The following is a 17,569-nucleotide window of genomic DNA, read 5'->3' on the forward strand; positions in this document are numbered from 1 at the left end:
AGAACTGGAACGGGTTCTCTTTAAAAGGCGCAAGTGCAGCGCCCCTGGTCCGGACACAATCACACATTAAATGCTAAGGAACGTGGACGCCTCCCAGCAACAGTTCTTGCTGGATGCATTCATTAGTGTTTTCTCGAGTGCGGTCCTCCCGGATCAGTGGTGCTCCGCTACTATGATTCCTGTGCTTAAGCAAGACAAACCACCACACTCGGTCATATTGTATAGAACCATCCCCTTTGTCTCAGTAACGGGCAAAGCTATAGAAGATGGTCCTTTATCGATAGCAGTGGATCGCGGATGCTGGCAACGCCTTCCCATCCGAACAGCGTGGATTTCGGCCTTGGCACGCGACAGCCGACTGCATCACCGAGATCGTGAGAACCCCCAAGGAAGCGCTACATGATAGAGAAATGGCCGCTCTACTCCTCCCTTACATACAGTCGGCGTTTTAGGTTAGGTTAGGTCTGGTTAGGTGCTTTGCGCACGCTCGGCGTCGAGTGCAAACTCCTGAAATACATTGACGCCTCCCTCACCGACCAGTCGTTTACTGTGCGCGTGGACGGGGCGACCGCGTGCCGTGGACCGTCAGCTGCGGCGTCCCACAGGGCAGCGTCCTCAGGCCATTTTTGTTTAATTTGGTACTCGCGCCACTCACCAAGTGCCCACCAGAAACGGCTGTGTTGCCTACGCGTTCGGTTGTGTACGCAAACGACGTCGCTCTTTATGTGCGTGGACCAACCAGTAAGTGCTCAGCGGTACGGACCTGTATGCAGGAGGCCCTCCAATGTGTGGCCACCTTCGTTAGAAGCATGGGCCTCACGATCTCGGCACCGAAAACCAAGGCCCTCATCGTTCGCCCTCGTGCTGAGGCCCGACGCCTTCAGCAAGATGGTGCGCCGATAGTTTGGCGCAGTGACGTCCGCTACTTCGGTTTTATAACAGACAATCGCCTCCAATGGTTTCCTGCGGTGCGGCATGTACAGCAGACTATGCGTCGCGGGAAATCAGCTGTGCGCTGCCTACTCGCCCGTAGCAACGGCTGCCCCACTGCCTTCGCCTGCACTATATACGAGGCTATGGCTCTATCTACTGTGCACAACAAACAGCCGACCAGCAAACTCCAAGCACCACAGTGGCGACTCATAGACAAAGACCCCCGCCACCATCCAGAATATGTCACGGAATGTCTGGTAGCTCTTGTGTAGCTGAGACACTCGTGGCAGCTCGTGCATGGCCTGCGTCACTCACGGCGGACTTGCGTGCACTGTGCCACTTCGAGCGTCTCCACCGGGCACCTGATGCTAGCCCCCTGCTCACGCGGTTACGTGCTGTGCCAAACTGCCGTGTCAGCCAACTCGCGGACGTCTACGACAACGCTGAGGTGGATGATCCTGGTCGCCCCTCACCGGCGAGCACCCCTTCGAGTGAACCTGCGCTTGCCGGGAGTCCGATCAAAGCGCCATACCCCACTCAGTGCCACGAAGTAGGAGGCGGCAGTGCCATTGTATTCGGACCTGGCCGGATGGACGAACGTGTTAACTGACGTGTTTGTCCGGTGGGATGCCTCTGCTGTGGCCGCCTGCATAGCCCCTCGGCTTTGCAAGAAGCGACAGTGCCGCTTGTGGTATTCGCAAATTTCAGTGACTATAGGGGGCGCTACAAGAAAACCAAAATTGCTGTCATTGTGGTGATCACCTGCATGCACGGAGCGTTCGTAGCAGGTGTCACTGCATCGGTGCCGCCGCTTGCGACTAGGATAATTTGCCATGACACTGTAATTCCCCTGAATGAAGCAGCTCATGATTGAGCGCATAATGTGTGGAACATGCGGTATTATCTTGCATGGGATTCGACGTACGACGCGCTGGTGCAGTAGCCAGTTCGGTTATGTTCCATCGTACTGGGTTGCCGGATTGGGCATCCAGCGTGTGCCAAACTCGGCATATTTTAGTTATCTGCTCGGTTCGGCTATTATGTGGCCGAATATATCCACAACGGTAACCAGAACTGCAGACAACTAACGTGGAACTGCCTGTGCTGTCAGTTGTTTCTTTACCACTTCGATCATTTTGATCGAAAATTCCGAGGCTTTTTGCGGTAGTGGTGGTATCGCTGGCACGAAAAAGACTGGCCAAAATTGTTTCACTGTGCACACTAATTCCCAATTAAATAATCCCTGCTCCAGTGCAACACTTATTCAATACAGCGTTGGCGCACAAGCTACAAGTGAGATAGGGATCCACGATGCTAGGGCATTTCGCAGGTAAACATGTGACACGGCAGGCTATTTCGCCCACCCGGCTTAATACATTTTTTTTCATCTTTGCTCTTCGTATCAATGCTGTCGAGAAAACTCTTTGCGTATGTCGACGCAGGCATAACACTACCAATATCAATCATGTTGCTAAAATTTGAGTGGCCCACACACGCTTGCTCTCGATCGCGAATGGCAGTAGCGTCTGCCCAGCTGCTGCTGGCATGTGCCGATTGCGGTGAGATTGTCAAGTCTTTTCCGCTCACGAAAGCGTAGTTGTATTAACCAGGGTAATTATTGTATACAAAACAGTAAACAACAGCACTCGACTGTTTGTCTCAGGAATAATAATATTGATATTTGGGGTTTAACGTCCCAAAGCCACCATAAGATTATTAGAGACGCCGTAGTAGAGGGCTCCAATAATTTCGACCACCTGGGCTTTCTTAATGTGCTCCTAAATCTTAACACATATGGCTTAAAGCAATTTTACCTACATCGAAAATGCGGCCGGAATTTGATCCCACGACATGCGGGTCCGCAGCCGAGTACCTTAGCCACTGGACCACTGTGGTGGGTGTGCTCTACTCAGTAATACCCACCGTGGTAGCATAGTACGCCAAGTGCGGTGCTGTTGAGTTCGGTGGGCTTGATTGCCAGTCACGGCGGTTGAAGTTATATAGAGCTGAATGCAAAGAAACAACCATGGGCTTAAATTTAAGGGCATTTCAAGAGACCCCGAAGTGGTGAACATGAATTCCGAGGTCTTCGTACAGCGTGTCCCCTCATGTCGTGATTTTAGTAAATAAAATACAAGCAATACGTTTCCGTACCAAGAATTAGCCGATTTCAATTGAATGCTGGCAAGCACAATGTTCAGAAGTTTCACGATGTGCAGTTTGATAGCCCGTTGCTTTGATAGCCGAAAAGAAAACCAAGCACGCTAATGAAGCCTTTCACGGTGAAGTTTCAGAATGGCAGCCCGCAGCACACGTGATTTCTTTTGTATTATTAAGCTATTTTTGAAGCAGAAAAATTGCACAGCCTTGCACCAACAAAATGTATCGTACTTCAGTTCCCGCACGTGCAAGAAGTTGTGGGACACAATGATGGCGAAGCACGGTTTGCACGTTGTCGCCAAGCATGTTTTCGTTTTATCACCGCATCACGGCTTTCACCGGTTGCCGTGTGGAAGCGCCACCGTAGCTGCAAGTTGCGCATTGTGCATCCTGGTCGACAGCTTAGCTAGTCAGGCTTTTGTTGGCTGTTGACGTGAAGTTGGGGACCTTGCCGCAACCTCATCGGTTAAGGAACTACTTTGAAATCTTGCAGTCGAGAAGATCGGTGTCTGACGTTCACGGGTGTATGCTGGACAGGCTCTAAATACAATATCAAGTGTTTTGGCTGATTGACCGTGACCTCAGTCGGGACCTGTGTCAATGCAGCCGATCAAGTGGGCATAACGTCTTGTGAAGGCCACGCTAAGATGTATCAAGATGTATCCGGTGAATCAAACAAGTGATGTCTCACTTTAGCTCAAGAGATACGACAGCACACAGCAACTGCACTCCTGATGCTCTTCTTAGACCAACGCAGAGTTGACGCAAATTGGTGTGCCACTCTGGCAATGTCTTGTCAGGTATACAGTGCTCTAACATGAAAAGAGGCGCTATCTTCGCAACGCCTTTTGCTTGCATTAGTGTGGCACAATCTGTATAGGTGTCACTTCGAGCGTCAATGCATGCTTTATCAAAGACAGAAGAAAAAAACAAAAAGAAGACAGGTAAGGGACCGACATTTGGCACTCAAATATGCACTGATTGGTTTTGAACTCGGTTGGACACACTCATACACTCTTAGGCAAATCCTGGCTAGACTACACGCCTGCAAGCAGGAAATTAAGTAATATTATCACCGCTTCTACGCTGCTCCGTAGTCGTGTCCCAGAGAAGCCGGTCTGATTCAAAGTGGCCTTCAGAATAGCCCGGATAAAGATTAGCCGGGGTTTTTGGTCAATCTTTTCCTGGCAAGATATGGCCTGCGCTTAGGCGTGACATTTCCCTAAACGGCCCGGCCCTGACGCAGTGACGAAAAAAAGCATTATTTTACGCTTTTGAGAGCGGATTCTTGGCGATAATGCGGTGGATATTATCAGTATAGGTAATTGAAAACTATTAGTATCGCACTCACATAATCTGCAAGATTAACATGCAAAGCACACACGGCCCTGGAATCGAACTCGGGACCGCATGCACGTGAGGCAGATGGCTAGCCATTGCACCACAGCGCCACCACATGAAGGCGAGTCTTTTTACGGAGGTACATATCTACCAAGTGGGTTTTTACAAACCACCAGAGAAACCTTGAACTGTTTTTATTTCATATGCATGCATTTGATCACCGAATAGTTTATAGGGCTTCATGAACTCGAGACAACCACGGTGAGCACTTTCGGCTCCGCAAGAACGATTAACGTGTGTTTGTGCCTCGTTTTGCGTCGTTTTAGTGCTTCGCCATGAACCGTGGTTGTTGCGCTCACCGAAATTCGCGGACGAGGCGGCGTTCTGCTGTCGAAACTTGCGTATGTTTCTCGCACGTGCGTGTGCTGTGAGCAATTTCGCTGATTTGCGTCGGGAGATACACGCGCGTCAGTGACACCAGCCAATTCCCAGCTGTTAGAAAACAATGCGCTTTTGCACGTAAAAGTTTCATGGGTATTTTAGCTTGCCGACTCAAACATTTTGCATTTAGTACGCGCGAACTGCCACGAGCTGCATGCTGGGGCAGCAGCGCCTTTTAAGCATTTCGACGACTACTTAATTTTGCAATTAGAATTCATGCACATTATTTCACGACATAGAGTGGCTTTTACTCATTTTCAGTATTTAACTGATCTTATTTTAAGGAGTGGCTACATTTACCTTTATTGAGCATCACACCGCTGTTTAAGTGAATGCCAAAACGCGCGCCAAGGTCAAGTATGACGTATACGAATTCGAGACGGCCAGGTCAGTCCCCCTTAAAATAAGTAAAGCTTCTGCACATAATCTCTTTCGCAAACGTCATTGTGCAGTAGGGATAGAGAAATGGTGCAGAACAAATCTCAAAATCTTTATTGTTACTGCATGCAGTTGCTCTTCAGATAATGGGGATTTTAATAGCTGGCACATTATCTCCACAGCAGTACACTGGTTGTCTTAGTCATGGTTCACTGTTACAAATTCATGCTGGAATATGAGAACTGTACTTAATATTCAAAAGAGTGAGCAAATGTCGATGACACACACTCTGCTGTTGACTTCCGCACCCGACTTCTGTACTTGATGTTCATCGTCAAAATATGCAACCACTAATAAAACATTAACTGATCGATTTTCAATTTCAATATTTTTCTGTATTACTTCGTTCGCTTTCTTTCTTTTTTGCATGCTTTCCTAAAATCGTCTGGTCAACTTGTTTCACAGAACACAAGAATGAACATACATAGGCCAGTGCTACAGTAAGCAGTCGCGCATGCACTTGTACTCTTTTATTGAGTGCATGACACAATGTCGTACCTCAAAAATTGATAAACGGAAACTTGTTTGTACTATTTTGTTGAAATCAAAGGAGTAACGCTGGAACTGCACAATTCAGTATTTGTCCAAATGCAGGGAGATGTACGATATCTTGAATAAAGTTGCAGTTGCCGTAAGGCACTGTAAAATGTTTTCATACCAGACCATCAAGTAAAAAACGAGCATCACAAGACAGTGGGATGAAACGGCGATGCACTAATGTCACTGCATGCAGGCAACCGGGAAAGTAATGCCGGCGCCGAACGCCGAGCTGGTAAGGTGGCGGTGGGGAGGAGGGGGATGTGTCTTTCTCTTTTTAAATTTCGAAGCATTTCTTAGTGAACTTCAGCGACTTTACCGTATCTATCTATCTATCTATCTATCTATCTATCTATCTATCTATCTATCTATCTATCTATCTATCTATCTATCTATCTATCTATCTATCTATCTATCTATCTATCTATCTATCTATCTATCTATCTATCTATCTATCTATCTATCTATCTATCTATCTATCTATCTATCTATCTATCTATCTATCTATCTATCTATCTATCTATCTATCTATCTATCTATCTATCTATCTATCTATCTATCTATCTATCTATCTATCTATCTATCTATCTATCTATCTATCTATCTATCTATCTATCTATCTATCTATCTATCTATCTATCTATCTATCCGCCTACGACATTTAGCCCTCCTGGCCGTTTCGATAATGGTATCGATACCAAACTTGGTGTGGCATAACATGACTGCATTAAGAACATATTTTAATAGTCATAAGATGAAAATCAAGACATGGATGTCACGAATGTAATGATTTAAATTTCATAGTATTGCAGCTCTTGCGGTAGTTTCATTCACATGGCATGTTACATGTTACACAAGCAACAGACCCTAACATGAAAATTATCACATGCGTGTCATGTAACAACACGACTACATGCCAAGCTTATGATGCGCTCATGGCCGTTTCGCAAGCGCCACATATACCAAATTTGGTATTACAGTGCGTGAATGGATGACGAAGGTATGTGACTGATGCAAACGTGATAATCATGAGATACGTGTCATGTAACAACATGACTACATGCCACGCTCATGGCCCCGCCGCGGTGGTCTAGTGGCTAAGGTACTAGACTGCTGACCCGCAGGTAGTGGGATCAAATCTCGGCTGTTGCGGCTGCCTTTCCGATGGAGGCGGAAATGTAGTAGGCCCGTGTGCTGAGATTTGGGTGCACGTTGAAGAACCCCAGGTGATTAAAATTTCCGGAGCCTCCACTATAGCGTCTCTCATAATCATATGGTGGTTTTGGGACGTTACACTCCACATAACAATCAATATCAATCAACATGCCACGCTCATGATGCGCTGGCGGCTGTTTCGCTAGCATCACTTATAGGAAATTTGGAATTACGTCACGCGAACGGACAACATAGGTAAAGGACAAATCCAAACGTGATAATCACGACATGCGTGTCATGTAATAGGATGACTACATGCTACGCTCATGATGCGTTTGCGATCATTTCGCTAGCGTCACATATATTAAATTTGGTATTACTCCACGTGAATGGAAGACCAGAGTAAGTGACTGGTGCAAACATGATAATCATGAGATGCGTGTCATATAAGAACATGACTACATGCTACGCTCATAATGCGCTGGCGGCCGTTTGGCTAGCTTCACTTATATTAAATTTGGTATTACGGGACGTGAATGGATGATGAAGGTATGAACTGGCGAAGACATAATAAACGCGAGATGCGTGTGATGTAACAACAAGACAAGCTAGACTCATGATGCGCTCGCGGCCGTTTCACTAGCTTCACATGTACCAAACTCGCCATTACGCGACATGAACGAACGACATAGGTAAATGACACATCTGAACATGATAATCAGGAAATGCGTGTCATGTAACAACATGACTACATGCCACACTGATGATGCACTTGCGGCCGTTTCGCTAGCTTCCCATATGCCAAATTTGGAATTACGTGACGCCAATGGATGACGAAGGTATGTGACTGGTGCAAGCAAAATATTCATGAGGTGCGTGTCATGTGAGAACTTGACGACGTGCCACAGTCAAGGCGCCAATACAATTCGATGTGACGCGGTGCACGTGCCTATGTGATTCTTAAAGAGAGAGCAAGAGAGAAGTGCGCCCCGTAACTGTCTGCATCAGAGTGCGACATCTCAACAGTAGCTCACGAGGGAGGGGGTAAGGCGAGAATAAGTGGATAGGAATAACGACATTGAGATAAAGATGGAAAGGAGAGAGCGTGGCGCAGGGACAGCGACACCAAGAAGCAAGGGCAAGATAGGAAAGATGGACACTGACACAGGAGCCCGAGGACGGGGCACCACTCAGCGAGAGAACTTGTTGGCGGCAGGAGATGGCGTAGGGCCAGCCAGTCGGCCGAAGCTGCGCGGTCATCGGAGATCGTGGGGGCACAACCGCTCGGCCAGCGCCCTCTTGAACGGGATCAGGCCTGTCCGCTCCTCCAGTCGTGGCCTGTGACGTCACTCAGTTTTGACCTACGGCTTCCGCCGAGTGGCTGTGCCACTCGCGCTGCTGTGCCGCGCCGTTCGAGTTGGCCGGCGTGCTAAGCCTGGCGAGTCGTTGACGCGGTGTGGTAGTGTCTTTTGTTGTTACGCTGTTGTGGTGTTTGTGGCGGCCTGAGAAGAAGTGTTTGTCTGCATATGTGAAAAGCTGCGTGATGGTGTGATGTGCTTGGTCGTTAACCGAATGTTCGCCTGCTAACTGTCGTAATGGGGCGATGCTGCGTGCCGAATTGTCGCGGGAACTACGACACCGGACCAAAAGTTGGAGTGTTCTCGTTCCTCAAGGATGCCCGACGAGTGGTATGGGAGCATGCCGTTCGTCGAGATGACGTTGATATTTGTTCTCTCCGTGATCCAAAGGTATGTATACGTTTTCATTACTCGCTGTTGAGTAATATGTGCTTTGTTATGTTTCCGCTTGTGTTCATTGCCGCGTGTGTTCATTTCTGTGTTGAACCATTCGCTTTGGCTTTGCCGCTTTGTTGTGATGGGAATTCCGCCATGGATATAAGGTGGCCCGCATGTTTTAAGTGATGTTCTTTCTAGAAGCGCCGGGTCGCATTCTAAGTTCACGCAACGCTCGATTTTGCTGTTTGTTCTCACTTATACTTGCTCTCCAGTGCACCGTCGAGAAATTTCGATGATGCAAGTATTAAAACGCATGCGGGAAACGGCTGGCACTCGATCTCGCCGAGTGCGTTGTCGTTCATTTCTTTAGGAGTAACTCGTGAACTTCACTGGCCGAGTTCATTTCTGTTCACATTTCTGCTTGCCTGCTTCCTAGCCGGCCGTTCTGCAGCGTGACATCTATGTGTAAATATGTTTTTGAAGGGGTCATATGCGTCGTTAGAACGAAGGTAGGCAGGAAAAAGAAAAAAAAGTTTGTGAAAGGACAACAAGTTGCATCAAAGAGCGTGTTGTTTTATTTGTACACACGTTATCACTCAACGTTTCGTGATGAGTATTTGAAAGATATCTCAGAGCACACTTTCTTGGATTCTCTATATTATCTTCGATTGCTATGCAATTATCTTGAGAGCTGTCGTTGAAATTTCGACGTTGCCGCAGGGCACCACGCACTTCTGTAACAGCTCCGACTTTTAATTGAGAAATATGAGTGGCGTAATCACATGAATCCATGTGTTGTTTATTTTTTGATGCTGCACCCGCGACTTTCTTGCGCTTTTGGTAATGGCATGCCCATCGCGCTAGCCGCTTCCGTTACTTTGTTTCCTTGAAATGACCCGCCGTGGTGGCTCAGTGGCTAAGGCGTTGTTCTGCTGAGCGCAAGGTCGCGGGTTCGATTCCCGGCCGCGGCGGCCGCTTTTCTGAAGGAGGCAAAAAGCAAAAACGATAGTGTGTACGAGACTTAAGCGTACGTTAAAGGTCCCCATGAGTGGTCAAAATTGACCTGGAGCCTTCCACCGCGGCGCGCCTAATCGCCTAGCTGTGCAGTTTCGGTGTGTTAAACCCCGTAATCAATAAATTTCCTTGAGATGTCTGCTGGTGCCTTTCATTTTTATGTGCATGTCTGTACAGTGCTAAGATTTCCGTATTTTCTAGCCAAGTAAATGAGGGGGATATGAAGGAGAAAATCTCTAATAATGCATTTTATTTTTGTCAATGGTGTGCAGGTATGTGAGCTCCATTTCAAGCCTGAATACTTGAGGACGACCACCACGTATACCGATCCTAGAACCGGCAGGAAAATAGAAGCTGCCATGGGTGCCACTCGGCTTACTCCGGACGCAGTGCTGACAATCTTTCCAAGTTCTTCTGCTTACCTGAGCGACTGCGCACCAGTGCGCGAGGAGCCCGAGGAAAAGCGGAAACGTCGCGAAGCATCGCATCTGGAGGAAGCTATTCGACAGTCCATTTCTTCGCACGAAGAAGAGGACCGCCTAAATAAGCTGCAGTCATACGAGGACCTTGTACCGCAACTACAACGCGTCGACCTCTCCAGCTACTGGACAGCAGTACAAGCAGCAAACGCAGTTCTGTTTCTTCATGTAGAGGGCGAAGATCCACCGGAAGTTGAAAGATCTGTGGTTGTCAGCAGGAACATGGAGGTTACGGCTTTCTGGAGGAAGGCCAAACTACCTGGGAAAGATCTCCTCATCCCATCTAGACTGGGCGATCTGCGATGCCTGCAGACCGCACTAGACAGTGTGAGACGTTTCAGGGGCCCAGACGTTTGTGTAAAGGATGACAAACTGAAGGCAACTTTCAACTTGTTCTCCTTGCTGGACAGCCTCAGTTCAGATGATCTTTTGCCAGAGGAAAAAATAGAAACCCTTGGATTTATCAAGGAACAGCTTCAGCTACTGCAGAAAAATGACCACTCAGTGCGGTACTCTGCTGACCTTTTGATATTCTCTAGCATTTTGTACACTATTTCCCCACATGCCTACAGATTCATTCACAGCGCTGGCAAGGTAGCACTGCCACATCGATCTACGCTCGTGCGAATCTGTTCGCAATATAACGTGAACCCTGCAAATGAGCAGGACGATGTAGGGTTTTTACGTTATGTGAAGAAGTGATCAAGCCTTCTCAAACCACATGAAAAGATTGTGACTCTAATGGTGGATGAAATCTACATTCAGCCATACTTTGAACACAAAGGTGGCTGGGTGACGGGGGCGGCTTCTATTTCGGAAGAAGCAGCCAAAACTGCTCATGTTTTTATGATACAGTCCTTGCTATCAGCGCACAAGGATGTCGCTCACATTCTGCCAGTGGCTAACATCGAAGCAGTTGAACTGCATGAGGCCCTGAGAAAGACAATTCTAGAGCTGGAGAAAGCAGGGCTTACTGTCATCGCAGTAATCACAGACAACAATTCAATAAACAGAAAGGTGATGTCCTTTTTTTCTAAGACGCGAACAGTTGACATTGTGTACCCCCACCCAGCAGACAATTCAAGACCCCTTTTTTATGTGGTAGATCCTGTACACCTTCTAAAATGTGTAAGGAACAACTGGTTGAACCAACAAAATCCTGATACGTGCATTTTTTCCCTGAATTTCCCAGCACTTCTTCGTTAGTTCAGGTAAACGGAGCTTCTTTCAAAGCTCTTCGGGACCTGCATGCTTCTGAGCAACACAGGTTCTCAAAGTTTGGCTATGGATTGAGCTATGAATCACTGCATCCAACGAACATTGAGCGCCAGAACGTGAAGCTTGCTTTGAAAGTTTTCAGTTCATTTGTGGTGTAGGCGCTAAAAATTCGCGGAAACGAACTCTGTTTGAACTACGCCGCGGGGACAGCGCCATTCATTGACCTAATTTTAAAGTGGTGGCATATTGTCAATGTAAAAAGCCCCTCAAAGGGCCGGCGCCTCAGAGATCCGCTTCAGGATTCAGTAAGGAGTTTGAGTAACAAGCAGATCGAATTTCTTAACAATTTCGTAGACTGGTTGGACACGTGGCGAGACATCAGGATGGATACCGGGGCATTAACTACAGAAACCCATGCAGCGCTGTGGCTTACTTGTTACTCGCTTGTCGAACTGTGCCGGTACTGTCATGAAGAACTGAATTTCAACTATGTCTTGCTGGGTAAATTTCAGACCGACAGTTTGGAGAAAAGGTTCGGACAGTAACGTCGGCTCTCTGGAACAAATTCCCACATATCAATACCGCAAGTCTTCGAGTCAGAAAAGAAGCTGAGGCTACAAGACAGTTTGGTTTTGCCCGAATGCAGGAAATACAGAAGCCATGTGCTATAACATTTGACGGAGCTCAACTGGCACAGGAGTACGGTGTTAAGATATCAGACTGTGATATAAAAAATAAGGAGTCCAATTTGGCAGTAATTACGTACATTGCAGGATTTTGTGCACACGCCGCCTTAAGGAAGCTGCCTTGTGAGTATTGTGCCATGAATATTACATCTCAGGACCGGGAAATTCAGCTTGAGAGAAATGTCCTGATTGAAAACCTCTCGAGAGGCGCTCTGAAGTTTCCCCAGCCGACTGTCATTAATGCAGTTCTACACGCCCACATTGTCTTGGAACAGCTTACCAGAAAAGAGAATGCCTCACGTTTTCATGCAACTCCTAAACAGAGGGAGGTCCTTGTGTCTATCACAAGGCACCTTTGCGAATGTGAGAATTTTGATGTCTGTACCAATGGTCATCACCCTGACACTGTGCTGACTAACATACTTGTGGCAGCAGCAAACACCCTTCTGAAAAACTACGTTCAGATGAAGACAGATATTTTGAACACTAAAAAAAACGCAGTCACAGCAAAAGAAGCTGCAGAAGTTTTCAAAATGAACAGGAAGTTTTTGTGCGTTTTATGTACATTGCAAATGTGAAGAACAGAGCTTTTTTCTTCAAAAACTCTCATTTATTCTTTTCTCATACAGTTAAGTTATGTTACTGTAGTGTTCATAGTCTTTGCACAACAGGGTATTTTACCGTACACGCCAATCAAAGCCCTCGCCATTCATATTGCTTACTATGGCGGTTACTGAGAAGCGTGTATCACCTGCATTCTGCCTGCACGGTTGCGCGAGGCTTTATTATCATCTTCGCCATTTTATTGTTCTCGAGTGGTCTGCAACATATTGCTTAGTAAATCAATGATTTGTTTCTGTACTTACTGTATGCCACCTGGTTGCCTCATTTCAGTGTTTTGTATATTGCGCTGGAGTGTTTTGCATTGCAATGCTTAGTATACTAGCGATTGATAAAATTAGTTGCGAGTGTAGCAAGTGCGTGTTTTCTTTGTTCCCTTAAGAGTTTTCATTCAGAGGGTTCTGCTTCACCTATATGGTATCATGATCAATAATGAACTCAACCAGCTTTGAACATGATTGTTTTTTTTTGCCACGCGCCATGTATCTGTATCATTGCGAGCACATCATGTGTCTGTAATTACCAATTACATATAACTTGCCGTATGATCAACTTCGCCGGCGTTATCGCTATTTCAAATTTTCATGCTCTTTGTGATTATTGTGCGCAACACTATTATTTATAGTCTGTACATAAGCAAACCGAAAAGCATTTACTTCTTTGACAAAGGCTGGTCCAACAGAAGAAATGTTAGTAAAATGAATGTGCAAATCCAATGTCCGTTGTACTCATTTTTCTTCATTATAAACTTCCGAGGCCGACGTCATTTTGTTGTTGCTATCGCTATGTGTATAAGTGAGAACGAACGTTAAAGCGTCGTGGCTTGCTTAAAGCAGCGCTGATTACAGTGCAAAATGCAAAATAAAGCGGTCACATATGTGGAACTCCAAGCGATCGTTTGTTTCTGCGGTAGGCGACGAGACGCGCCGCCCGCGTGGCTCAGTCAACACGCGTGACGTCACGGCGGCAGTGAGCAGGCCCGAACTTTTTCTTTAGGTGGCATTGGCTCGGCACGAAATCCAGAGAGGGAGTCTGCGCACGCTCGCCAGCGTGAACTTCCTCGTGTCACGCCGGCGCTGCCACGATAGGCGCCGGTCCTGCCATATTATCACAGGCGCGCGCCGCGCTGCATTGCCTTGACGCATGCGCGTTTGAGCGCGTCCAGCATCCCACCGTAACGAAAAGAGTGAGACTCAGTGTTGTGTGGGTAACGCATCGGCGCGAAATGCCGCATGTAGAATTTTGCGCCGTTTGCAGTCGGGCCGCGCTGACGGACGCTGGTCGTGCCTGGCGTCAGACTATAGAGTGCTAAGATTTTGCTATCGTAGCGTCGCTGTGCCCAGCATGGGCATGCGTCAATGCTACATTGGAGTATATTGGGCCCTTCATGATACGTTCGCGGTCGTTTTGCTAGCTCCATGCATACCGAATTAGGTGTTACGTAACGTCATTGGATGACAAAATATACCACTGGTGTAAACTTGATAATTGTGACACGCGTGCCATGTAAGAACAAGACAATATACCACGCTCATAGCACGCTCGCGACCGTTTCCTAGTTCCACATATACTAAATTTGATATCACGAGACGTGAATAGAAGATGAACGTAAATGACACATTCAAACATGATAATGATGACACGGAAGTCAAGTACAGCATCATTTGCGTCCACCTCGTAACGTTGTGATTGTTTTAAAGTGACATATAAACATTTCTCATTCCTCCTTTGCATATCATCGATTGCCACTGTACGTGGGATCTGCCAATTTTTTTTCCGCGCTCGCGCTTGGTGTCGCTGAATGGTCCGCGTAAGTTGACGCCGGCTCCTGGTGCCAGGCTGGTGCGTCAGAGACGGTGGCTCTCTCCCCTTTTTTTTCCCTTTTCGCGCCTGCTCTTACCAGCAGTAGGCGTTGCTTCCACACCACGGAGCTGTCACGGGTATTTTTTATTGGTGGGTTTCCCCTGGACAGAATTTTAGTCAATGCGCAAGAACGCACCGCCTATATGCCATTCGTTATCCGGCCCCTGACTGAGAGTGTAGCGTGGGGCACAGCAAAAATGTTGTGATATGTGTAGTTTCTGTAATTTGTTGCTTCAATAAATGTAAAAATAAACATGAGAAGAATACTCAGACGTAAGAAAGAAATATGCGCGTTTTTTTCCACTTTTCTAAGTGAACTGTAACCAGCTGTGGGGCTAATGTGCGTCCATGTCGCATGCGTTCATGTCTCCGCGGTTAGCGCGTCTAGCGCACGCCAGCCCTCAAAACGAAATGAATACTTCTGCGCGTTCGAGCACTAAATACGCTCACCTATACTCTACCACGTGTAAGCCAGCGTTTTCAAACGAACACGCACTTAGATACACTCTGCACAAACCGGCAGCAGACCATAAAATAACGCTCGTCAACAAAACAACGCCGCTCGTGTCCTCGAGTGTTGTGCTCCCTCGGGGACGTCATGCGCACGTGACCATTTGATCGGATGGCAAAGAAACAGGGGAGAGATTTGGCTTACGACTGAACTCGCTTCCTCTAATCATCGGTTCGCGTCGCTTCAAAATATAAGTTTTCTTAGTTCGTAATAAAGCGTCTGAAAAAATTTTGGTGGCATAATGATTTTCATCGGACACACAACTACACCGGTCTAGCTAAAATTTGTTATGGGGCCTGGTGAGTGGCCTTTCAGGAGACTCCTTTCACTGCAGAAGATTGATATATTCTTTTTTTTAAATGCGAAGCATATCTTAGCGAACTTTGGCGACCTTGAGCGTATCTATCTATCTATCTATCTATCTATCTATCTATCTATCTATCTATCTATCTATCTATCTATCTATCTATCTATCTATCTATCTATCTATCTATCTATCTATCTATCTATCTATCTATCTATCTATCTATCTATCTATCTATCTATCTATCTATCTATCTATCTATCTATCTGGCCGCCTACGTCTTTTAGCTCTCCTGGCCGTTTCGATAACAGTATCGATACCAAACTTGGAATGGCGAAACATGACTGTATGAAAAACATAACCGACTAGTCATGACATGGATATCATGACATGTATGTCATGATTTACATTTCATGTTCCTGCAGCTCTTGTGGTGGTTTTGTTCAGATGGCATGGTGCAAACCTGGTATGGTAGGACATGATTGCATGACGAACACAAGCGACAGACCATAACATGATAAACATGAGATGCGTGTCATTTAACAACATGACTACATGCTACGCTCACGATGCACTCGCCACCGTTTCGCTAGCTTCACATGTAAAAACTCGGTATTAAGCGAAGCGAATGAACGACATTGATAGAGGACACATTCCAAAAATCATAATCACGACATGTGCGTCATAGTGACAACATGACTACATGCCACACTCATGATGCACTCGCGGCGTTTCGTTAGCTTCACGTTTGCCAAATTCGGTATTACGTGACGTCAATGAATGGCGAAGGTGTGAGACTGGTACAAACATGATAATCATTAGATGCGTATCATGTGAGAACATTACTACATGCCACAATCAAAGCGCCATAAATTAAAACGTGACGTGGTGCACGTGCTCGCCGGCGTTCATTTCGTCGCGTAACACCAGCGTTGCGATGCCATGCGCCGGTTTTGCCATGTACTCGCAGGAGTGCGCCGCGCTGCGTTTCTTTGACGCATGCTCGTTACAGCACCTCCGGCGTCCCTCCGTCACGAAAAGAGCGAGACGCAGTGTTGTTTCGGTAACGCATCGGCACGAATTTCGCGCCGGTTGCCGCCGGGCCGCGCTGACGGACGCTGGTCGCGCCTGGCGTCAGAATATAGAGTTCTCGCGTTTCGCTAGCGTAGCGTCGCTGAGCTCAGCGTGCGAACGCGTCAACGCTACGTTGGAGTATAATGAGCCCTTCATGAAGCGCTCACGGGCATTTTGCTAGCTCGACATATAACGAATTTTGTGCTACGCGCCGTCAATGGATGATGAAATATATAACTGGTGGAAACATGATAATACTGACACGCGTGTCTTGTAAGAACAAAACAACATACCACGCTAATAGCGTGCTCCCGGCTGTTTCGCTAGCTCCACATATACTAAACTTTGTATGATGTGACTGGAATATATGACGAAGGTAAACGACACATCAAAACATGATAATCATGACACGGAAGTGATGTACGGCATCACTTACCTCAACTTCGTAACGTTCTGCTAATTTAAACTGACATATCAACCTTTCCTAATCGTGCTTCGCATATCATTGATTCCCACTGTACGTTGGATCTGTCAATTTTTTTTTCAAAGCAGTTTAATGCAATCGCATGGCTCTGTGGTTGAACGCCTGGCCACCACGCTAACGCCTAGGTTCCTTTCTCGCTCGAACTGAACATCTTTAGAGCGAAGCTGTTCTGAATCAACTTGATGTGCCACGATCAAAAAATTTTATGATCCCGAACCGGCATGCCCTCTCCTCGTCCTCTTCTTCCTCTTCAACTTTTGCTTGACTCCCTGAACAAGTGGGCCAATTTGTTCGGTGTGTAGCATTGAACGCGCAGGTAACGGAAGAGCATAGTGAGGAGGAGGGCGAAGAAGTGAAAGTCAGAGATAGAAAAAAAAGAAAATTTCAGCGAAGTTGAATGCGGATGAAGGAAAAAAAAATTGCAGCATATCTACGGAGTGAATGACGGAGAGTGGGGCGAAGCATACGTCCGTACAATCGTTCTTGCTTCCGTTCGTCCATGCGTTCGTCTGTGTGACCGTCCATGCGTCCATTCACAAGCCCGTGCGTGCGTCTGTTCGTGCGTCCGTCCCTG

The 17,569-nt window shown here is 46.8% G+C and overlaps 2 protein-coding genes across 2 annotated transcripts in view; both read left to right on the forward strand.

Annotated features, from left to right (window-relative positions):
* LOC142765386 (uncharacterized) overlaps nt 1-17,569 on the forward strand; it is a 244,942-nt gene that overhangs the window by 191,073 nt on the left and 36,300 nt on the right. The window lies entirely within an intron of this gene.
* Nucleotides 12,093-12,716, forward strand: LOC142765135 (uncharacterized). The gene has a single exon (XM_075865706.1). The coding sequence runs from the start codon at nt 12,093-12,095 to the stop codon at nt 12,714-12,716; it is 624 nt and encodes a 207-aa protein (XP_075721821.1).

The sequence above is a fragment of the Rhipicephalus microplus genome, chromosome 6 (genome assembly GCF_043290135.1).
Source record: "Rhipicephalus microplus isolate Deutch F79 chromosome 6, USDA_Rmic, whole genome shotgun sequence".
Lineage (NCBI taxonomy): Eukaryota > Metazoa > Arthropoda > Arachnida > Ixodida > Ixodidae > Rhipicephalus > Rhipicephalus microplus.